At 45.3% G+C, this 25,291-nt stretch overlaps 1 protein-coding gene across 2 annotated transcripts in view; it reads right to left on the bottom strand.

Annotated features, from left to right (window-relative positions):
* Positions 1-25,291, bottom strand: part of rcan2 (regulator of calcineurin 2) — a 70,225-nt gene that overhangs the window by 28,256 nt on the left and 16,678 nt on the right. The window contains exon 1 of one of the 2 annotated variants that reach the window (XM_061241943.1): positions 1,513-1,754. The exons of the other annotated variant lie outside the window; for it this stretch is intronic. Coding sequence (XP_061097927.1) covers positions 1,513-1,599 — 87 coding nt within the window. The 5' untranslated portion in view covers positions 1,600-1,754. Of the gene's footprint in view, positions 1-1,512; positions 1,755-25,291 lie in introns of those variants that run through there. 2 annotated transcript variants of the gene reach the window in all.

Below are 25,291 nucleotides of genomic sequence, written 5' to 3'. Positions count from 1 at the left end.
ACTTTCGATTTCATGAGCGATTCACTAGTGTAGGAAAAATGTTTGAAAAAAAAGCACGACATTTGAAAAAAAGCAATGAGTTGAAAATCTTTTTTGACAATGCTCTATAAAGCGAGAGTCATTTCCAGCTTCTAGGTCAAAATCAGCCAGTTCAAAGTTCAACATCTCTATGGTATCTGAGCGGTCCCATGGTCTGCATTTACCCACCCCCGTCTGAGTTCAGAATCAAGAGCCGCCTATTGGCTACTTTTCACACAGCGTCAGCTACCCATGATTCTCCCCTCCACCACACACACACACATACACACGCACACACACTATCATATCCCATGACTCATACCTTTTGCCTTTCAATGAAGGAACGTCAAAAACAGGAGGGTGCACAACAATAATTAACCTGGTTAAAATTACACTCCACTGCGGTCGCAGGCTTGTTATGAGTGACTCATATGTGTAATGGGTGATGGAGCGAACGGCAGCACTCAGAGTTGCCCTTGAAAGCCACAGCAGACGCTCCTTAATGGTAAGTCCCCCAGTGCGCGTCGGCCCAAAGGATCTGGGTACAGGGAAAGATCTGGTTCCTCGGGGGTGTGATGCCCTTTTTTTGTTTTTCCGAGGGGGTTTTATGAATGGAGGGAGGCAGCAACCGAGACAGTTGCTGCACTCGGAGGACTAAGTGTGGCAACAACGCTGACGTGATTCAGACGGGGGGGGGGGGGGGGAAGGGGACTCTTGGCTGAGGGACGGGGATGTTTAGGACAGCGTAAATCTCAAAATGAACAGATCCGTCCCATGATCCGCGGTGCCAAAAATGTTGCAGGATCTGGGTTTTTTTTTTGTTGTTGTTGTTTGAAAAAGCAACACATTCAAACAAGCATCACACATCTCAAGCTTCAACAAACAAGCTTCAACGCTGCTAGGCAACTGCGTGCAATGTAAAATCGTATAAACACACAAGGACCCATTCGCTGCCAAGTTACTAGAGGACTGCATGGCACTGAGCTAAAGGCAGAAGTTAGCAGTGCGTGTGGCGTGAAGACTGCTGTACTGTAGCGCAGTAGCATTAGCAGTGTTAGCTAAATGAATCGAAGCACTGTTCCTAAGTGTGGGTTTACCTGCTTCACGACTGCTCTATGCCCCCTATCAGTGTAATTCTGCAACTATGCAAGTTACAGTTCACCTCTGGAAAGGCTGCCATACGCTCTCACACATAAATGAGGAAACTTCTCCGAACCGGCGCTCGTCCGAAAGAGTGCCTTCTCCTCTGTTATCCTACTTGATCAGAACCACATTATTTCTTGTGCTTGTCATCTACAACGACCTTCTCAGCATGAAGCTCTTTATAAAAGCACTACACCGGGCGCAGACCGAGACAGAACTTGTGATGCGTGTCTTTCACACAGAAGCACCATGCAGCTTCGTGAGCGAGCGGTGTTTAGGAGCAGAGGAGCGGCAGACACAGCCGTTCTGTAACAGCGCAAACGCACGGCAGCGGCGGCGGCGGTCGCCTACCTTGACCTCCCGGCCGGTGAACACCTCGACGTCGACCACGCAGGCGATGAGCGTGGTCGCGTCACAGTCCACGTTTCGCGACGGCATTCTCCCTGCGGCGCGGCGGGCGGGCGGCCCCTGGCTGAGACGGGACGGGCGTGCGGTCGGACGGACGGACGGACGGCCGGAGTGCGTGGGGTTCTGCGGAGCGTTGCGTTTCTGCGTTTGTGCCGCTTGCTTCCCGGAGAGCGCGCTCGAGAGGGCTCTGTTCTCCACTCCTCCCTCCGCTGCTGGAGCGTCACACACTGATCTGCTCCGAGAGCGCAAATCCACCACCAGCAGCCTCCCCCCCCCCCTCCCCTTCCTACTCTACGCAATGACATCACGTCAGCCAGAGCGCTCTCTCTCTCCCCCTCTCTCCCTCTCGGTCTGTTTCTCTCTTACTCTCTCCCTCTCTGTTTGTCTCTCTCACTCTCACTCTCTATCTGCCTCTCTCCCTCACTCTCTCTCTCTCTCTGTCTGTTTCTCTCTCTTTCCTCTTTCTCCCTCCATTCTCTCTCTCCCCCCTCTCAGTCTCAGGCCGTTTCTTTCTCTCTCTCCTCTTTCTCTCTCCCTTCATTCTCTCTCTCTTCCACACCTCTCTCTCCCTCTCTGTCTCAGTCTGTTTCCCCCTTTCTCTCTCTCCCTCCATTCTCTCCTCTCTCCCTTTCTCTCCCCAAGCCTCTCTGTAAGCCGCTCCCTCCTTCTCCCTTTCTCCCCCTCCATCATTCTCATCTTCCCTTCCCACTGGAAGTAATGCAGGGCAGAAAATTGAAAATGATTATGTGCCAAAGCTGATTTCAGAATGAAACATCCTAAGCAGCCTTTTGTCGTACAGTTCTGTGAGTCACAGCTGTAGTTATTTTTATTTTATTTATTTATTTCTCTTTCGCAGGGGTATGCAAGCTTGTTAAAAGAGTACAGCTGGGGATGTTTGCTAATTAGTCATGTTTCCATTCATCTGCACTCCACAATAGTTTATTTTAAGCTGAAAGTCAAGATTTGTGCGTTGCTGTCTAACTTACGCATTCAAAACCAACTGGTCTTATTGAAGGTTACTGGTACAAGTCAATCCGGCTGAATCTTGCTTCGATCATACACTGCACTGCTGTTTATAATTAGCAGTCATGTGCTGTATGTTCACAGCTTGCAACAGCATGACAAGTGTTTGCCATTGTCAAAAGCATTGTGAGTGATTGCTAATAATTAGGTCAGGCATTGTGAGGTTGTTACACAGATGTTATGTCGGCTACATCATGCTGTGGGGGGAAAAAACCCTTCAGTTAAAGTGTTAGAAATGGTGTTTTAACCATTTCAACCAAAAAAGGATATATAACTTCTCCATAATTGAAACTGATGATAAGAAATGAAGCTCTAAATATACCTCAGCGCTTCTGAATTAGCACGAGAGCAGGAATAAAAAATTGACTGTCGCCAGGAATAAAACACGGGCAGTTATTTTGCGAGAGCTCACTTTCACCCTCCTAGCAGCTCTTGCTGGTGTCTGTAATTGAGCAAGATGGCCGCCTCGAGACTGCGATCGTCTCGACACGGCATAAAAAGCCAATTCATCTCGCCTGCCGCAGACGGAAGACGGATGGCTTTTTCGCGCAGGTGCGTCGAAGGCCCGGTTCAGTTCTAAGTGTGCCTTCAGGCTTCCTTTCGTTTCAGTACAAAATCTGAAAAAGAGCTCACCCTCCCTCACCCCCACAGCTGGAGAACAGTCTAATCCGAGACTGCCAGACAGATCAATGGAAGAGGCTTTCTTTCTTATGCTGGAGTGCAAAACAGGATAATGTGGTCCCACTCAATGCCAGTCAGGCCTGCCCTCCGAAGCAGAATCACACAGAATCACAAGCAGAACATATTCAACTTTGACCTTGAAGCCTCACGTCTACAAGCTCAGAAGAAAGGTTTCCAAAGGGTTGCACTCTGTCTTTGTAGATCAGTGGTAACCAACCCTGTACCTGGAGATCTACCACCCTGTCGGTTTCCATTTGGCACACCTGACTCATTAGCAACTCAACACACTGTTCAACGGGGTGTTCATTGTTAGGGTTGGAGTGAAACCCCACTGGAAGGTAGATCTCCATGAACAGGGTTGGCCACCTCTGCTATAGAGGAACTGAAGAGCCCTTTTTTCAAGCATTGGCAAACCAGAGACTTCAACACATAACGGATTGCCCATTCTTCATTCATTATCCTAACCCGCTTATCCTGAACAGGGTCGCAGGGGGGCTGGAGCCTATCCCAGCGTACATTGGGCGAAAGGCAGGAATACACCCTGGACAGATCGCCAGTCCATCGCAGGGCACACACACCATTCACTCACACACTCATACCTATGGGCAATTTAGACTCTCCAATCAGCCTAACCTGCATGTCTTTGGACTGTGGGAGGAAACCGGAGTACCCGGAGGAAACCCACGCAAACACGGGGAGAACATGCAAACTCCACACAGAGAGGCCCCGGCCGACCGGGATTCGAACCCAGAACCGCCTTGCTGTGAGGCGGCAGTGCACCACCCGTGCCACCTTGGGCCTAACATCATACAAGCAAAGCTGCCATTTTTTAAATCCCTTTTTCCAATTGCAGATTTCCATTCAATGTGCCGAATGTCGGAAACAGTGGAGAATGGCGTATAGCCATACCTGTGTGCCTCAGGAGGGGGACGGGGTGAACATCACCTCACCATTATTTACGTATCTGACTCCAATAACCTTATCTGACTCCAACTGACATTAAGCGTACGGGCATCTCTCTGTTTAGCAGTTACGCACAGAATGTCACTGCATGCAAATGAGAGACTACAGCCTCTTATCTTTCAGCAGCGAGGCTCCGTGCAGGTTTCAGGCTGTCTGGGAATTGCAGACGAGCCTTTGGCCGTGCTTAGCCTGTCAATTCAGCATGTGAACTGAAGGCAATGAAGGCGACGCGAACGGGAAAGTGATTACGGATTTCATCTCTCCAAAGTACTACACTCAGTGATCAATTTATTAGGTTTTTTTGTATTATTATTATTTTTTTACTTATTGGTCTTCCGCTGCTGTAGCTTACCCCCTTCGAGGTTTGATGTGTTGTATGTTCAGAGATGCCCTTCTGCACACCGCTGTTGTGATCCCTTCTCCTCTGACTTCTCTCATTAACACCAAACATAAATCCGTAATTAAGACGCATATGAGAATAGCATAGTATACAAAAGAGGTTTCAGTGATTCTGGTCCTGAGGGCAGCCTGGGGTGGCAGTTGGCGTATGAGGCGGGGGGGTGTGTGTGTGTGTGTGTGGGGGGGGGGGGGGCAGGGTAGTTGAGGTGACATCATTGTCTTATTATTACATTCTCTCTTTCTCTCTTTCTCTTTCTCTCACTCTCTCTCTTTGCCGGCACTTTGAATGCCATTTGCATTCCTTCGGGGGGGGGGGGGGTAGATCCTGTTCTCATCCACCTCCACGGTCCTGCTCTGGATTCTAAGCCGCAGAATCAACCCAAATGGACAGAGTCAGCCGACGGGTCACAGGGGCGTTTTCAGAACTGCCAAACGCTCCGAACGCCACGTACGGCGTATCAGCGCGACCAAAATGTTTATTCCAGCAAACTCTTTTTGACACTGGAAAACTGCATAAGGCCCATTTACCACACACAATCCACGTCGCTGGCAATCTTGAATGAAGGAACATTTCATTACACGAACCCACTTACCAGCGAGTGTTTATAAATTCTGAGTATGTTCGGTATGATGCTAATGGGTTCAGTGTGATACAGCACAGGCCAGCAGAGAGAGGACGCTGATGGAATGTAAGTACTGTTTATTCACAGAGGGATTAAAATGACTAAAGAGCTCAAACTTAAAGGGGTGAAACGAATTAATCACAGCACGGCCATTTTTTAACTGAAATGTCACACGGTGTTGATCTTGTAGCGGAGAAAAAAAAACAAAAAACACTTTACCGTACAATGACCATTTAACATGGACAGTTTTTATCTATTTGGAGCAAACATTTGAAAATTAAATCAAAAGAGAGACAAATATCAAATCAAAGCAACCGAACCATAACATTATGAGTTATAAATGCTTGCTACGACCAAACTGTTGACTTTCCTGATTACGGTAAAACCACTCAAATGCTTTTTTTAAGAACTGTCATTAGCGCTTTTGAAAAAGACATGCAAGGAAGTTACATTTTCCACTAAAAATAAACGGCTCTATATAATCAGCCGCTCATTTTAGGCCTTACAAAAACATCTTGGGCCTGTAACCATGTGTTACAGGAACAGCTCAGGCCTTGTCCAGACAGCCTTGATTAGATAAGACAACCCAGTCAATTTGGCCTTTCAAGCACATAATGACAGAAAATTGTGTTATTGAAGATGTAAGTGGAAAATCTATAACGGAGCGAAACAAAAGCCCCTTGAGCCTGCAGATTTCTCAAAAGAACTTTGCGGAGCATATCTGTCAATACATCAATAAGTGTTACAAAAGCTGACCAATTATGGCTGCCAGGAGGAAAATCCACCCACACCCAATTCGGTACAGATTATACACTTATCCCTTCCTCACTTAACATGAGCGCAATTCTTAAAAACACACACACACATGCACACACACACACACGCATTCGTGCACACACGCACATACAAGCACACACACACACACACACACATGCACAGACACACATACACACACACACTCACACACACTCACACACGCACACACACGCACACACACGCACACACATGCAAACACGCACACACATGCACAAACACACATATACACACATGCACAAACACACGCACGCACGCACGCACGCACGCACGCACGCACGCACGCACCCAGCCGGTCCTATGGATGCCAGACACAGCAGGTGACTTGTCTGCCAGTGTAATCTCCACAGTGCAGAAGGTGGCTGTCATAACTGGTTTCAAACCACAGCCAATACCTGGTGATTTTCCAACACAAGACTTCCACCGGCCACATTTTCAGCAGGGACGCCAATCCTGCCTCTCTATCAGTTCTGCAGAAGTCTCACAGTGGCCATTTGTTTTTGTGGGGGGGGTTTAGCACTATGTTCACGCAGTGCCAGAAATGAGCCATCAAAAACAGCCCCTGGTCCTCGCTGTGCCGTTTTGCTTCAGATGAAAAAGATCAAACGCACATATTCCGTTTCTCAAACGCTAGCTGGTGCGGCTAACGTCGGGCAGGCTCCCAATTCACACCGCTAGCGCCGACTGTAGCCTAGCCAGGCCCTGACATGCAGCAGAATACATGGGCATTTGATTATAGACCTCTCCAGTGAAATAAAACAACAAACAAGGAGAATGACACGGAGAGCCCCGCCTGCTTTCCCGGAGGTCAACGCACACTTGCACTCAGCACACTCCGACATGCTATTCTAATTATCCCTTTTCTAGCTCGCCCAGTTCTAACGGTCACACAGCACTCGCTCACACAGCACTTTCACGGTTCCAGAGTCGCACGTCGGAGTGACTCACAGCAAATCGTTTTTGAGACTTTGTTTTGGAACAGCGGTAACTGCGCGGTCCTTCAAGGAGTGAATCCATGTGCCTCTGGCCCTCTCCAAGGGGCGAAAGCCCAAGCAGAAAAAGATGTTGTGAGAGAGAAAGAGTGAGGGGGGGAAAAAAGAGAGAAAGAGTAAAGGAAAGAGGCCGCACTGCAAAAAGTGACCGTCAGAACATTAGTCTGGCAATACGTCTTATTTATTTTTCTCTCAAGTAAATAATATTAGCTTGTTCAACCTCATTGGCAATATTTTCATCTTATATAGCAAAAAGTAAAAATATAGACACTTTTGCAGTGAGAGAGGGAGAGAAAGAGACACAGAGACTTTGACAGAGATCGACAGAGAGAGAGAGAGAGAAAGATTGAGAGAGGGACAGAGAGAGATTGAGAGAGAGAGACAGAGGGAAAAAAAGATTGACAGAGAAAGAGGGATAGATTGAGAGAGATAGAGAAAATGAGAGATAAAGAGAGATAAAGAGAGGGAGAGAAAGAGACAGAGAGAGAGTGAGAGAGAGACAGAGATGGAGAGAGATAAAGAGAGGGAGGGAGAGACTGAGAGAGAAATATGGCTGCTGCAGAGAGCCAGTCTGTTACCCAGGTGCCTCAGGGAGCAGCGGAACACTGGCACCGCTGCCATGACAGCAGGCTGCCAATCTGCCAGGGTGGGCGGAGCCAAGGAGAGGAGAAGGTTACACAATGCGTGTGCACACTGGGGCTTCACATTAACATATATATGACTTCCTGCGTGATTACAGTTCCTTCCAAATTCCCCAGCTATCGCCTGACAGCCTGAAAGCAGCTTCTGCCGCATAGGAACTGATCCAGCAGCGCGCTGCCACGAGCACTTCTGTCGCACACAGATGCTGGGAGAACAGCGCGGGGGCTGCACACTGTGATGCAGAGGTGAACGTGAGCCGGCTGGCGTAGCTCTAGCGTAGCGCTAGCCGCCTTGACGTCTGCAGCACCACGTCTAGCAGAGGACGTCACCACTCCCCCCAGGGTGTAGCGGGAGGGGGGGGGGGGTGGGGGTGGCGGAGGATAAGACGGCGCAGAGCGCGGCCACGTGACACACGAGGTCGGCGATGAAAGGCTCCCGTTGACGTCAACGCGAGCGCCGTCAATGAGACGCGGGGAAGCGCACCGCACACGGGCGCACGTTAACCCGCCGCGGGGACGCGCCGAAGCGCTACGGCGACGGTTAGCGAGCGTTCGCACGCACCGGTTCAAACGGCGGCTATTATTAGGCTGCCGAGTCGGGACGACGAGAAGAACAACGGGTCATTACGCTCAGCTGGAGATGGGCTGACCAGGCCGGGCTCACAATACAAAATTGCTTCTCAGGTTTGTCCACACAATTCATAAATACTCTAATGCATAAGCTGTACTTAGCAATACATTTTTCAGTTTGCTTGTTTTCGCACGATATAGTCAAAAACGTCTTCTTAGTCCATTAATTATTCAAAACATACATGTTTTCAGTTTAAATGAACACTTCCAGAATGCGGAAATGGTCAACATTAAATAATGTCAGTGAATAAAAAATCTGAGCCAATCATATTCTTGAATAATTCAAAGAGCACATCACAATCATGCCAGATATTTGTGTTGTAAGATACACACAGGCGCATATTGTATTTTTCCAATAATAATTTTCAGGAGCATGGAATCTGATATTCTCCAAAGGTCTGATCTACCACAAAACCTTCTAGAACAATAAGTCTTACCGGAATGATATGGCTATGTCTTCATAACATAATAATGATATCATCAATATTTTCTTTCGCTCTGAACTTGGAATGGGCAATAAAAATGTAACCCTGCCACTTTACTGAAATACCCTCCCCCACAGGACCAAGTACAGGCAAGACCACGGAGCATCAAATCCAGATCCAGCCCTGGTTTTCTTTTCTCCCAGGCAAATACTGCTACTGCTACTTTTCACATTGGACTCCCAGGTAAAGGGCAGGGGGAAGGGTGGAGTTCTTGGCCCTCGAGGACCGTGAGCAGCTGATCCCTGGGCTAGACTTTTTTGATGTGTTTGTGTGTGTGTTGGTGTGTGTGTGTGTGTGTGTGTGTGTGTCTGTGTTACATGCACTGTACACAGAACCTGTCATTCATTTCTTATCTCCTGCAACCCACACATACGTCCAAAATGCACAGCCAAACATTTCTGCTTTCCATTCTGCAGTCCTCCAGCTGAGCTGAATGGCCTCTATGGTAAAACACTGCAATTCCCCAAATGACCTGAGATGCCGCTCTTGAGCAACGCCAATTGAAACCCTCTCTGCCCTGGTGATGCTAAGTTTAGCAGACAATCTTATAGAGGGACTTACACAGTTTACTACCCCCGTCTCCATTAACATTTACAGCCATATATTTAAATTCAGGTGAAGTACCTTCCTCAAGGCTACAATAGCAGTGCCAGGAATCGAACCTACAACGACAGAGTCACAGGCCCATTTCCCTTACCATTATAGACTACACTAAGTGAGCAAAACAGACTCAGCCATGTGCAGCTCCAAGCCCAAACCAGCGCCGCCACGGTCAGTGTTCAATTCTAGGCCATTGTGCTCATCACTATATCGAGAATGAGCGCTTTCGCTGGACTTGCCACCCCATCAATAACGTCTAATTAAATTTAAAGCCATTCACCATCACACCAACACAAAGCCATCTTCTACTCTGGAATCGGCCCTTTCATGTGAGGGGGGGGGGATTCTGAATGAAAATACAGTACACTCCACAAAGAACTGAGGGAGGATTAAACCTGCTTTCACCCATTTTGAGAACGCTATCGGTTGATATCACAAAATACATTTCTACCGTATAATTGGAGCCCCAGATGAACAATTATGGAGCTACAGCGAACTTGGAAACTCCCCAAGGAACCACTTTTCAATTAGCCTCTCCCTAAGTTCTGAGTCCATCACCTGCTATCTTAATTATAGGCACAAGTGATTAAAACCTGGCAGAAATTCAAAGATACCGTTACAGAATTAATCAGCACTCTAAACCCATCAATTTGGAAAAATTATACAATAACTATTCAAAACAATCTAGTGCCCTGAGTGATATTTTCATTGATATTGCATCACACTGAGTCGAGCATACAACCAAAGAATTTGCCTTTTGAAGAACTGAAGGCATTGCACTAATTGAGGAATACCATCCCAATACATACATGCTTGAGCCAGTCTCATTAGGGCATGCTCAAACAATAAGCACACATCACTATAGCACAGAAAGTAAAGCATTAGTACATTAGTACATTATCAGTATAGATTCATACAGAGCCCTACTGTAACAGAAAACATTTCTTAAAAACCCAAAATAATACATGTTACAAAGATGTTTTGTTTTTAAAAATAGTTATTAATGGAGCACTATCAATGGTACAATATAGAAGCAAACAAATGAGAACCTAGCTTTTGAATCTAGTACAGACTGATGAACCATCATTTATACTTCAGAAAAAATTTTTTTGTCACAAACGTAATGATAAATTGTTAGAAACCAATTATATATGAAAATCTGAAAATTCTATTCTTTATGCATGATATATTTTAGGCATTTCAAAATCACTAGAGAGGTTGGGAAGAAAAAAAGATGGGTATGGAACAGAAGAGTTGGACATTGCATTGAGTTAAATAAGAACCTCGGAGTTAAATAAGATTGGTTTTTAAGATTGCTCTGTATTTGTAAAAGGATACTGCCTATGACTGGGAAATGACAGACCCCCTTGGAAAGAAGATCATTATTCTCAGGGCTCTTTATATAGAAACCACTATTCACACATGGTATATCACATTTCAAAACCCAATTCAAATAGAATATAAAAGACCTGAATGGATTTGATTATAGAAAAGTGACCCAGAAGAGAAGCTATCAGAGAGAACATAACTATTGTACATTGTCACAGGCTGATAGTATTCAGGTCACATTTATCAGTGGTGGTGATGGGATCAACTTTTAAAAAATGCAAATAGGTTTAGAGTTTCATCTTCCTTAAATATTTACCAAACAGCTGTTCCTAAAAAGAAAACTGAACACTGTTCAGTTGTTCAGGTGTTCAGGGAAAATAATATAAGCTGTTGTGTATTAAGCAAATGCTAATCTAGAAGCAACATGTTTCCCTCTTCTGTTTATTACAGCCATTAAAATGAAACCTCACTGCACTGGATCACCGACTCCCACACAAACAAAGTCTGCAGGAGCTACAAACTGGGAACAGTTTTGCGTTTCTTGTTTAATACCAATTTGGAGACAGAACTAAACACTGGCCATGGAAAGCCATCCAAGGTCAGTGCTGATCAATAAATTATGAAGGAAATGTTCCATAACCCGGTAATCCATCTTCTGGTACGACGCTCCCAAACCCCCCCCCCCCCCCCCCCCCCCCACATGCTTATTGAAGACAGAGCACTGGGGAGTTGGAATGCCCTGAAGGTCAAATGTTATCTTCAAGAAAATAGGGATTCTATTCCCAGAATAGAAGCACGTTTGGTGCTATCATGCGTAATTTATTCTTCAATAAACTGGTATTCAGAGAAGAAATAAAAGATGCAAGCTCTCTTTTCAAGCTCATATGTATGTAAACAAAACTAAGATTTTGTGAATTTTAACCGGAGGAGGGCTATGAAAGGCCAAACTGGGGGTCCCCAAGCGCCCAATTGAGAAGAGAAGTAGCCTTCGCTCCAAGTGGCAGGGTACAACCCACCAACTATACCCCTCAGTGACACGACACCCTCAGAAAAAACTTTGGCTTGTCTCCATAGAGGAACCCTTTTTACTTCTTTACGGACTAACCCTCTATCATAGGTGCAAAGTGAGATTGCTCCCAGATAAATAACCTATTTTGCCTGACAAGAGAACCTAGATGGGGTTCTCCTATGGAATCACAGGGTTCATTTTGGAACCATTTTGTCAATGTGTGGGCAGGCATTTGCCATCCAGTGGGGCTGTCCTTCAGTCTGCACTAGCATGGCTAGACACACAGCTCCAGCCCACGGGGACAAAACTGCACAGGACTGGTGCTGGGCGTACCACTTAAGACATTTAAAAAAATATATATCTGTGGATATTTTTATTCTTGTGCCGTGCACTTTGTACTTTGTTCTTTTACGAGTCTTGAGATTAAGATCCGGACGACAAGAGGCTCAAGATGCATTAATGCTATCTGTCTGTCTGCCCGTCTGTCTGTCCGGTGTGGAATGCAGACTGTTTTTAATGTCACTGCGAAGCCAAAGGCGAATCGCCGCGCTGAAAGGACAACAGGGTTTCCATTCTCTTCTTTCCAGAGCGGACTGCGTGACCTGACAGTGCCTTAGAGCAGAGGCTCTCACTGAGGGGTTTTTGTTACTTTTAAAGTTATTGGTGTTTCTATAAACAGCAGCCTCCCCCGAGCCCCTGTGGCAGGTGGATTATACGTGGGGATGTCTCGCTGTGATGGGGGGGAGATGAATTCACCAACAATAACACGGCGAAGCTGAAAGAGCAGGGTAATGGATGTCTCCGGGAAGCAGGCAGAGATGTGAGATATGAGCCTGGGTGGGCCAGAGGAGATCTGTCTGTTTGTCTGTCGGTCTGTCTGTTTGCCTTGGCCTTAACAGACCTTCCTCATCCCTACACGCCCCCCCACCCTCTGCTCATCTTCAAAATGGCCGACTGATTGACAGCTGACGTTGGGCCCAGCTCCGCCTCTGATGTCACCCCTCCAGGGGTCAGAGAGGATCACGCTCTTTTATTCAGCCCACCCCATCCATTATTCATCCGCCAAAAACAATCTCCCGCGACAGGCAGAGGGAGCCTTCTCCAGCTTTCTCTCAGATTGCCCAGACCGGCAGCAGCAGGCAGGGGGCCTGGCAACACCCCCACCCCCCCACAACCTTACCCCCCCCCTTCTTTATTTGGTCAAGATGATGCTGAGGCTTTTTAGCAAGACGCCGAGGCGATGTGTCCTCAAGGTCAGCGAATGAAATGTGGAAAAATATGTGTCACGTGCAGATGAAAAGGCCTTAATTTCAGTGAAGGCTGTTTCCTTGGTTACATGTGTGCAGGCCAGAGAAGAAAAGGGTGTGGAGTGTGTGTGTGTGTGTGTGTGTGTGTGAGGAGTGTGTGTGTCTGTGTGTGGAGTGTGTGTGTGTGTGTGTGTGTGTGTGTGTGTGGAATGTGTGTGTGTGTGTGTGCGCGTGTGTGTGTGTGTGGAGTGTGTGTGTGTGCGCGTGTGCGTGTGCGCGTGTGTGTGTGTGTGCGTGTGTGTGTGTGTGCGTGTGTGTGTGTGTGGAGTGTGTGTGTGCGTGTGTGTTCGTGTGTGTGTGTGTGTGTGTGTGTGTGTGTGTGGAATGTGTGTGTGTGTGTGTGGAATGTGTGTGTGTGCGTGTGTGTGGAGTGTGTGTGTGTGTGTGTGTGTGGAGTGTGTGTGTGTGCGCGTGTGTGTGTGTGTGCGCGTGTGTGTGTGTGTGCGTGTGTGTGTTTGTGCGGTGAGGGGGGGGGGGGGGGGGGGGGAGATCCGAACACACAGTAAACATGTCTCCAATGAGAATGTCAGTTGGGATAGGCGAACACAGGATTGGGTCATTTCTTCAGCAATGTTCACCGTATGATTTATTTATTTGGTCCACCGTATGGCTGACCTTATAGGCATGCGTATTACGTAACAGATAACAACCTTGGGGCAGGGTATTACGCAGTTTGAATGCCCCACGCGGAGGCAAGTAAATTGCCTGAAGCGAAGCCGAGGGCAATTTCCGTCCGCAAAGGGCATTCAAACTGCATAATGCCCTGCTCCAACGTCATTATCCCGCATATACCGTGGCTTACCAACAAAAAGCATAACGTGCATTTCAAAATGTGAGATTCTATTACAATAGAAATGCTACAGCAAATATTTCAAACCCTATATCGCTTAGCAAGGAAACGTGAATTTAAGCCACCCTTTCGACCAGGTCAGATAAGCTAGCATGCTAGCTTTACGTTCGCTAATATTACAATTCTGTTCAGTTTTAGGTCGAAAAGGGTCTCGCACCATGTTTGTTTGCCAACCACTGAATTATACTCAAAATAGTGGATAAACTATAAACATAGTCAAGCTATAACTAGACTAGTTATGTACTGTACAGTCATTCATGTACATAAAGCTCACTATGCGTGCTAGCAATGCACAACAAAACAAAAAAGAAACCTTAATTATCCATGTTTGTTTCATTGAATCAGATCGTTGACGCACATTAATTTGGAATGGTGATTAAGCCTTTGCCGGCACTACTTCATAGCCGGGCGTAGATGGAAAAATAATGCACACCTCCCAGCCAATCAGAATTGAGTATTCAGCTGAGCCAGTAAGGCAGTATAAGGTACTATACAAGACAGAAGGTGGCAAGTTCAAGTCCCAGGTTGTGCTTTGTTTGCGTCCCACAGCATGATACCACTTCAGTAAATGCACCCAGCTGTATAAATGGTGACTAAAGTAACTGCCCTAGTTTAGGATGTCTGTCAAGCAAATAAATGATGCATGATACAAGTGATTACCACGCCGCCTCATCTTCTGAAATAAACTGAACTCAATGCTGAAAATAAACCAGCCATTAGCGTTGCTCCGAATCTGCCTTCGCCTCAGTGCGGTGTGGGCTGACTGGGCCGCGGAGGCACTGCCAGCCTACTGCACTCCTCCGCGGTGGATTTAGAGTCAGCCATCTGCTGGATGTGCAAGTTCACGGAAACCGCCCTGCCTGACGTCAGAACGTGAACACGATAAAACACTGACCCAGAGTGGCTTACGGGGAACTAAGAATAGAAACGGCCCTGAATCACGGACGGCTTTCTCTTCGCCATTTCGGATGACAGAACGTTCTAAAGATGGCGAACGAATGTGCGGAGTTACGCATAAATAAGTCCTCGCAAAAAAAAAAAAAAAAATGAATCAAAGCAAATGACAAGGTTAGGCTATATTTGGATTAAGCCGTTTCCTTAAATAAACGCAATTCAGCCCCGGCGAATCGATTAAGTGCAGGGATTACGTTTTCTGCGGGGGATTAAAGGTCTCTGTAAGCCGCTGAATTTATGAGTCAATATTTGACAGCTTAGTACTCCTCTTTGTTTGATTTATGAAATGCAATAAAGACGCGCTCTAACGTGGGATGTTCATGGAGGCTGCAGCTGGGGAGTTTGACACAGTTCGCGCTTCAAGACGCAAACACCGTCGTGAAAAAACTGCGCATTCCTAAGTATCTATAACAGCTACCAAATTCAGATTCAAAATATGGACACTGAGATAGACTTAAGTCTGGCAAACTATGCCGTTTTATGTCTCTCGGTCTTCTGCAATTCCCCCCCTACTTTTTCTTGCATAGTATCAGCGGATTTTGTACATTTTTCAGAGAGAAAAAAACTGGGGAAAAATGGTAAATTCAAACGAAATCTGTACCTGGTATGCATGCCAAAAGTAGCAGTGATGTAGAAATGCCCTGAAGGAACCATAACTGGCTTAAGGCCCACCCTAGTCCTAGCAGAACAAAACCAATAGAGTCCTGTTCAGCTGTGGACCAGGCATTCATACATTGTAAGCTTATGGCACACAGTAAACATGGTAAACATAGCGGTACCCAGGGTATTGGGCCATGCTAGTTTCAGCAAGTACTCTTGCCGATTACGTCAAAATAATTTTCACAATTCCAAAAGTTTAAAATTGCAAAAGGTAAATGAAAAGATCTTGCCGGTTTTGGATTTTGTTGACTCTGCTTTCTCTCCAAAACCACAAATGTATTATCAAAACAAATTCAAAGTCCACAGGAAGTCTGTCCCTCTGTCCAAATCTCCATGGCTTTCATTTACAATCTAAACCTTCTGCCGGTGTGAAAAAAACATCAGTATACGTCAACCCTTTGGAGTGTCACAAATGAACTTTATCCCTAATTGCCTCTCACCTTTGAGGGCTCACAGTTTTAAACCCCTCAGACATCAGTCGTCTGCCACGCTGTGTTTCCAGAATTATCCGTCACATTGCAGTGGGGACTTCTTCAGTCCCGCCACACTCATGTCACCCCTTTGTCTGCGGTTGTGAAGCGACCCACGATTCAAGCACAATAAATATTTCAACAGATGCGCTAAGCAGCAGACTCTGATGCCGAACACTACAATAGCACCAGGGGGTGACATTTCAAGAACAACAGGGAAATCGGCAGTGAATGTTACTCAGTTCTGCAAAACAAAATGACATACGTGGGAGTTACTAAACACTTAAAATGTCATTGTTTATATTTTAATTACAGGTCCAATTGAGGTGCAAACGGAAGGAGAATTAGTCAAAATGCATTAATCTATTTCCAACAAAACAGTAAACATACGACTGCCAATTGAAATTTTCAGCTGAGTATCGGTCTACATAGGGTGGCAGACTGCGATCACAGACCTGATAATCAAACATTTTTATCAAAGATTCCAGGTTTTCCAGGATATGTGGGAACCCTGACAGCCTCCAAATGAGCTTAAGATGCTCCTCTATGGAATTCTGTTGCCTTTCCTTTCCGTGTCAGAGACGGTAGGATATAACATGGATTAACTGACATTTCCATGAAGTCTACAGGAAGGGGACTGTACAGAACATAGTAAAATTCTTACAGTGACAAAAAGTTTCATGACAGCCCAGCACTACCAACAATCCCCACAGTGGGGGTGCCAAAGTCGTGGGACCCTTCAACAATGCCATTCAGTACAACATTTTCAACATTCAGTACAGTAGAACTAACTAATTGAATGAACTTGTACATGGTTTCTGTCACAGGGGATAGGTTTCAACTTCAGTCGATCGATGCTGAGAAGGGGAAGGGGAGAGTCACTTTTGGGGGAGACATGGCTCAGGCCGTAAGAGCAGTTGCCGGTTCGATCCCCCGCCCGGGCTTTGTCGAAGTGTCCCTGAGCAAGACACCTAACCCCCAAATGCTCCTGAGGAGCTGGTCGGTGCCCTGCATGGCAGCCAATCGCCATTGGTGTGTGAGTATGTGTATGAATGGGTGAATGAGAAGGCATCAATTGTACAGCGCTTTGGATAAAGGCGCTATATAAATGCCAACCATTTACAATTTACTTTTGAGCAGCCCTGGGTACAAATAGTATTTGTTTTGGATTCAAATCCTTTTTCTGCGTTTTGACTAAGCATGCCTGATGTATTGGAACAAATGAAATGATCCCAAAAGAGCAAGCCCCGCCCATCTGTTACTCCACGGAGGCTCGAATGGCATCAGGCACAATCAATAGGGCACAATTGCCCCGGTCTAAGCGGCTGGAAACGTGTATCCAGTGCACCGCGCCTCCGCTTTATTAACCGTCAAATCATGAGCTGTCCCAGAAAGCCGAAAACCACACCTCCCGGAACGTTCCACCCACGGCACGCGCTGGGAGGAAGGGGGGGGGCGCGAGCCGTCCTCTTTCAGCTCCGTCTCCAGCGGAGGCGCAGGTGGCGCTCGAGGGGAAGCGATCGCTATCGGGGCCCCCCGCGAGGCCGGCGGCCGGCAGCTGCGTCGTCTGAAGCGTGTCTGACACACGACGACGGCGGCGGCGCTGTGCGGCGGGCGGGGGGGGGGGGGGGGGGCGGGAGCGCATCACTTACGAACGACTCTCTCTCTCTCTCTCTTTCTCTGTGAGTCACCGCCACTCCGATTCGCTCCGATTGGCCCTGACGGGGGTCGGGCGTGAACCGGGGAGGAGACCGCTTCCGCCTCGGCAAGGCCGCCGGGCCGACTGGAACGACCGGAGCTTGGCTTGTCGGATGGCTCCCTCTCCGTCATTCACTTCCTTACTGCCCCCCTACCCCCCCCTGCAGCATTTCGCCTTGTGTGACTAAAAATACTGTTCAGTCAATATGGCAGCAGAGGACACAGGCTTTATTAAGTATCAGGTTGACCAGGTCTGAGTCTTCAATGTGGCAATACGGTACCTCAGAACAGAGGGTACCTGTCATACAGGGATATGCATGCAAACGGTTTCTGCAGAGAGTCAAGGCCCCTGGCATGCACATGGCAGGACATGGGGACACCAAACTGACAGGCAAGCAGCTGAGAATATTCAGCCTGTGACATCACAATGGATCGAAGTCACCCTTCAAAGTCACTCCTGCATCATGTGATGAAGGAAGGATGATGTCAGGGGGCGGAGCTAGGCTGGAGGCAGGGACTGAGGAGGCAGGGGGGTGGGGTTATAACACATGCTGTGTGAGGTGTAGAGGATAAAGATTCACATGTGGACTCAGCTTGCTAAAAAAAGGTTCATTAAATTAAAGATACTGGCAAGATATTTGACAGTCCATAAGGCAATGAACTCTGTACTGTATAGCCAGGGGTTTGCATGTGAAAACATAACTGCTTTTCCTCTGTCGGAACAAAGAAAAAATCCACCCCGAACAGTCGCAGAAACATTCCGCACTTATGGGTCACTGGAATTATGGCACTGTTGTCTTGGTTACAGGGAACTTCAGATCATTGGCCTTAAAGAAGAACCACAGGCCTTAAAAACAGCAATCAATTCAGACCCGAGAAACCAGGTGTCAAGTCATCAGTGTAAACAACTGCTTCACTTTATCTATTAAGTGATGATGAGCAACAATGAAAACAAACAGACCTTGTGGATCCAAAGGAGCAGGGTTCAGGACCAATAGCATAGATTTACAGAAGAAATAAGATCAGATTGTCTTATTTATGACTGTATTGATTCTCTGCAGAAACAATCATATTTAGGACAAGTAAGGCTCCTTCAAAGGTTTACTGATGAAACAACAGAGTTTACAACAGAAAGAGAAAATGCACGTTACATAAACATGGTGTATTCTGCCCCAGTGAAGGGTGCTGCATGTTTGTGTGTTTAAGGAGGTCACATAAAAAACACGCAGAACACATGAAAAGGTCCTCTATCCAGGATGAGATTTAAAAGCTCTCACATTTGTACATACTTTTATTAAAAGATAATCCTTGTGAGTCCTAGCTTCACAAAGTATTACTGTTTTGAAATTCCTTGCATTATGTTATTTAAGATGGTTTTTACTCAAGTTATATTTAGAAGCCTTTAATTTCAGAAATCGAGTGAAGAACTCTGCCCTTGGCATATCTAATGACTTTGTTCTTAGTGGATCGGAGGAAGAGAGTGAACTTTAAAACTCACAGTATTCTGAAAAGAACACCTGTCTGTAGAATAAGAAAGAATACTTTGTTTGCTTTCACAAAACTCCAAATTGAAAATAATATTATGTGTCTTATTGATTTACTGACTCACAGAAAGCCTCTCTCAAAACCAAAAAAATGGATTGCTACATTGTCTAGGCTAAAATGATTTGTTTGACATGGAAAAACAAACTGGATTGTTATAGGCTTTAGAGCAGTCTCACAGCTGGGGACAGAATGCAATCTTTAGGAATGAATGTAGGTTTAAGGATAACCCAAAATGATAAAATGACTGCTCTGTTTTTGAAACCTTCTATTATGAATAAAAGATGAAAACACATTACACACAGTGGACAGAATGGAAGTAGTGCCAACATATGATATTATACATCTTATACATATCATAATGTACACTCTTGATTGCATATTTGTGTTTTAATTTGTATGTGTGTGTACTGTATGTGTGCCCGCATAAGTTTCTGTTTCAGCATATGTGTATTATAAGTTATGTTACATATGATTTTCTATACTCATTGTTTTGTGGTTTGAATACATTCCTGCTGGAGGTGGATAATTAAATACATAATTAGAGGCGCAATAGACACCTAAAACTACTGCAATCAGATGACATATGATCTTTACACAAGCAGGTGAGGCAGGAAAGCATGATGTTATAAACAATAAAGTTATTTTATTTTTAAAGTTATTTTGACCACCACTATTTCTGAGAATAACACTTGCTGACACACCCAATCTGCTTAAAAAGTGGGGGATATATTTTATCATTTTCTCATTGATATTATGCCCTGTAGCTTTTATTTCTTACTCTGACATTATAAAAATACAAAAGATCATATTTTTACAAAAATTTAAATACACCATTGACCAATCAGACTGGGGATTAGATTAATGTTTACCATACAGTACATACCTTGCAGACTCACAAACGTACATCAGTTATATAATATGTACATCATAAAATAAAAGATACATCATATAATAAATAAATCTGTTGAAAATGAAGCTGACTGAATGCAATTAAAGTGCTTTCAGGTTTATCTCCAAAGCCATTTGTATATAGTTGACTATGCGCGATACTATATTTAAATCAATGTGTATCTGATTATCTCACCGCAGACAGTTTATAGGCTTTGCATAGATTATTATGAAGTCTTTTAAAATTATGGCAGGTGTGACTAATGCACAGCAGATGGCATTTCTCAATGAGGGCCGTTCAGCTTCCTCTGACCCCATGGACCGAACCTTGCAGCTGTACGCAAAGAACACGTTCACCTTCCTATGAGATCAAATTCAAAATCTAATTCACACAAATACACATAGAAATGATGAGCTGCAGACAGAAATAATCAATCTAAAGCCAAAATTCCTCTAATACAATTATGTACGAGGCATAATTAATCACAAAGCAAAAAGATAGATACCGAGGCGAATGTTCAATTCTCCCAACAATGGACTCCCATAGATAGTCTCCATCTGCCTTTGTGTCTGGAGATATTCTTTATTCTGGTGCTAGCCAATTATCTGATACCAAACCTTAAATACCCCAGAGACAAACAACCCAGGCCACTGATATGAATTTTAGTTACAATGTACGAGTTCTAATATGCTAAAGTTTATGTGTTAATCTTCTGAACACCCTTTCCAATGCTAGAGTCCGATGCAGAGAGTATTTTGACGTTTCGTGGCAGACTATTTAATTGACATTAATATTGCATGCAGATCTCTGAATTAAAAAAGAAAAATGTCATTGGTTATGTATGCTACCATGTCACTGCATAGCAGGCTTTGAGTGGCACATTTGAGTCCAGTTGCACAGGTATGACAAAGGAAATTTAGTAGATGCATTTATTCAAATCAACTAACCAAAGTGGATTTCATATGGTAAGTAAACGACACAAAGTGTAGTTGTCAAGTACAGATTGATGACGGCAGAACCTGTAGTTGTTGCAGTAGAACAGGTTACACTCTCACTGCAACATCTTTTCAGAGGGAAAGTCAAGCCCTTGTTCAGCAGGCTTTACCCTCACAGGTAAGGCAGAAACAGAACACCCATTGCGTGGGACCCAGGTTTGGACCAGAGGAAAGTGGCTGAAGCCTAGAATTGTTTTTTTTGCATGTAAATAATAAAAAAGGGTCATAGCAATGCATGCTGTCCAAAGCTAGCAAGAGCCATAGCTGGTATCACCAAAAAGACTACCTTTTATCTTATCAAAGAGCATTGTCACAGGTTAGCCTATGCCAGAGAAAAGGTTCTGCAATGTCTTTTTGCAAGTCTGCTTCTGAAAAATGGCACAAAAAAAAAGAAAAGAAAATCGTAAAAGGTCCACTACTGTCAGTAGACTCTCACCAACACGTTACCACTGCTCGATATCTGATCGCCCACCAAAACATTTTGGTCAGTTAAAGAGCTCATGTCTCCTCTCCTCCCTCCACACTGATGGTCATTGTGTTTGGAGGGGGGGGCGTGCAGGGGGTGGAGGGCAGTTTGGGGGGTGGGGTGAGGACTGTGCGGACCGAGATTAGGCTGAGAGAGACGAGGGGCTGGTCGCCCCATGCGCCTGGGACCCCACTTTCATTTGTCTTTCTCTCCCATTCTTAAAATGCAATTAACCTTGGCTGTCTGGGGCTGCCTGCCACACATATTTCCAATTATATTTTAAATAGGAGGAGAAAGAAAAAAAGTGGCAGAATGAAAGAGAGGGGGGGGGGGCAGGGTCAGGAAATTATATTGTCTATTGTTTTTCCTCTCTTTGGTTTAAATCCCTTTTTTGCATGAGAGATTAACGTCAAATGTGAAAACAAGTCCCCTTTAACCAAGTACAAATATGTACGTGTAAGTATGTAAGAAGAAATGTAGGCACTAGGAAAACACAAACTGGTCCAATCTGAGTTTCCACGAGTACTACAGATAAATGGAATGTTGCTGATGGACCCTCAGGTAATTGTGACATCATCATCCTCCACTGGACTACACAACACTAACTTCAATTTTTGTTATTAAGCCTGGGTCATAATGGAACAGATTCACTTCCTATTTTGCGGTGGCCATCTTGCGAGGATCAATATAAACATTTAGCAGAAAAATCCCTCCAATTCCCTTGGGACTCACATTTTGCTGAAAATTAATTAAGAAGATACAGTACAACCTTGTGTGTTAACAGCATAAACAGACGTTATTCCTGTATGATTCTGAAGAGACATAGAGATGAATCCTCTGTGTAGACATCAGCCTCCCACTGCAAACAGCAGGCTCTCAAACAAGTCTGCCATCTAGTGATACAGTACTGAAAACATAACCACGTGCTCCTCTAACTTTCAGTGTCAACACCTCTGTTTTTTGCTTCACAACTACATGGCTCAAATTAACTTGTTAGCATAAATATAGCGATCATCATTATCATGATTAATACAAATCCAACACATTTAGAAAATACTGCAGAAACACTGAGAGAAAGAAAAAATAATTGGCTGTTTTTGGGGGTTTTTTGTTTAGCAATTTAAAATGACAAGTGTTCTAAATAAATGACCACAAAAGAGAGCAAGGCTCTAAAGATGCTGCTCATATTCTTAGGTGATTTTTTTCAGTTAGAGCTACAGTACTGGAGCAACCTCTTAGCCCAGAAATGGAATGGAAAATCTTGCCTTTGAGCCCCTGAAGAGCTAGTCCCTGGTGCATTTGAATCCTAAGATGTTCCAACAAAGAAAAATGAAGATAAAACGGTTATTTTTACAATAAGTTGTACCGTGCGGTTCAATCTTTTTCAGCCACTGACGTCTTTCGGGTTCCTTTGCACATACCCCTGTGAGCTAGCACAGATTCGCAACGCGTCCTGAAATGGCACGCAAAAACAAAACTCAGTCCACAGCAAAGCATTTTGGGTAAGACACCATTTCCACCATTCGCATTACATTCAGCATTTAGATCGGTCTAACACAGCATCAATGCTAACATAGCACTAGCACAGTGTTAACACAGCACGAGCACTAACACAGCACCAGGGGTAACACAGCACAAGAGCTAACACAGCACCAGCACTTACATAGCGCTAACACAGCACCAGAGCTAACCTAGCACCAACACTAACACAGCACTCACACAGCAGTAGCACAACGCTCACACAGCACCCACACAGTGCTAACACAGCACCAGCACTAACATAGCACTAGCATAGTGCTAACACAGCTCTAACACAGCAGCAACACTAACACAGCGCCAGAGCTAATATAGCACCAGCACTAACACAGCACTCACGCACAGCGCTAACACAGCACCAGATCTGCCACAGTGCTAACACAGCACTAGCACAGTGCTAACACAGCACAGCAGCAACACTGACACAGCACCAGAGCCAATATAGCACCAGCACTAACACATCACTCACGCACAGTGCTAACACAGCACCAGAGCTGCCACAGTGCTAACGCAGCACCAGCGCTAATACAGCACTAGCACAGTGCTAACACAGCTCTAACACAGCAGCAACACTAACACAGCACCAGAGCTAATATAGCACCAGCACTAACACAGCACTCACACACAGCGCTAACACAGCACCAGAGCTAGCACAGCGCTAACACAGCACCAGCGCTAACACAGCACTAGCACAGTGCTAACACAGCTCTAACACAGCAGCAACACTAACACAGCACCAGAGCTAATATAGCCCCAGCACTAACACAGCACTCACACACAGTGCTAACACAGCACCAGAGCTAACACATCAGTAGCACCAGCGCTAACACAGCACCCACAGCTCTTCTACATGCAGCCCACACTGCACCTGCAGGGAACGGCATGCCAAAGCAGAATGGGCTCCTCTGATAAAATCCTGCAGATGATAGTTCCCTCCCTAGCATACCCTTTTATTTTTATTTTATAAATATCCATTATCCTTTTATTTTTTGGCTGGGACTATATCTGATATCTCTCTGCTGAAATCCTGCTTGGTCCCAAATCCGTAACCTGCCTACACTCTCCTCTCTGTCACACTGCTACATCTGATATTGCATTCAGGAAAGATCCAAGCTCTACACTTTTTGTGAAAAATGAGGCTTCAAGAGATTCAAACATTTCTCTCATCAGTGAAGTGTTGTTGAATACTGATGACGGTCTCTCTACAGCATCACCACCAGTGCTCAAACTTATTCCACAGCATCTGCCAATCACAGGCGCTATTGTCAAGTGGCACATCCAAGAAGCTGTAAATATTTGAAATAGAGACTGATTGTGTTCTTCAACCCTTTGCGATGAAAAATGTTTGTGCATCTAAAATCAGTAACTATTTCTCATATACCTCTGCCGAAATCCTGCTGCTTGCTGGCTTTGTAACACATCCATGTTATCATTCCTTCATTCAGCAATCTGTTAGACATCTTCTAAAATCCTGCTAGCTTCCCTCTCATCTTCACAGTAGCCAACAGGGAGATATAGTTTTCTGTGATCCTGGTAACGAAATTCAGACTTTTCCAGAAGCTAATACTGATCATATCGACCCCTGGTTCACATACAGTACCAAGCAGGACAAGACAAGGTATGATATCTACAGAGGAGGACAGTATTTATATTTGACCTTGGGTAAAGGGCAACAGACTATCAGCCTTGACTAGGGACTTCAAGAAGGTTTTTATTACGTGGTGCCTCAATAAATATGTATTTAATGAACCTATTTTAATTGGGTCTTCTATAAAAACACACATTGATTGGACAGAAAACCCCATGAAACACAGTTTTGTTGGTTTTTGTTTTTGTTCTTTGTTTCTCAGTCGGGGGCCAATTCAGCAGCAGCAAGCAAATCTGTACACACAGAAATAAGAACGCGGGATCGATAGGCACACAAGACAGAGCCAAGCGATTAGTCTATTTTTGGGGGAGGTTTAGGGCAGGGATCGGCAGCTCACGGTCCCCGAGAGCAGAGAGCTGCTGCTTTTCCGCCCTCCCTCTACCCGGGAGTCAGGTGTGAAGACAGCCTGGCCCATCAGCCGCACTAATTACCCAGAAGAAAACAAAACGTGGTTGAGTCGGATCAGAGGGCCTGAGCTGACGATCCCTGGTTTAGGGCACCCGTCTGGGGCAGGAG

The sequence above is a fragment of the Conger conger genome, chromosome 5, assembly GCF_963514075.1.
Source record: "Conger conger chromosome 5, fConCon1.1, whole genome shotgun sequence".
Lineage (NCBI taxonomy): Eukaryota > Metazoa > Chordata > Actinopteri > Anguilliformes > Congridae > Conger > Conger conger.
Note: the sequence above shows the minus strand (reverse complement) of the source record. Positions and strands in the feature narration are given on the sequence as shown.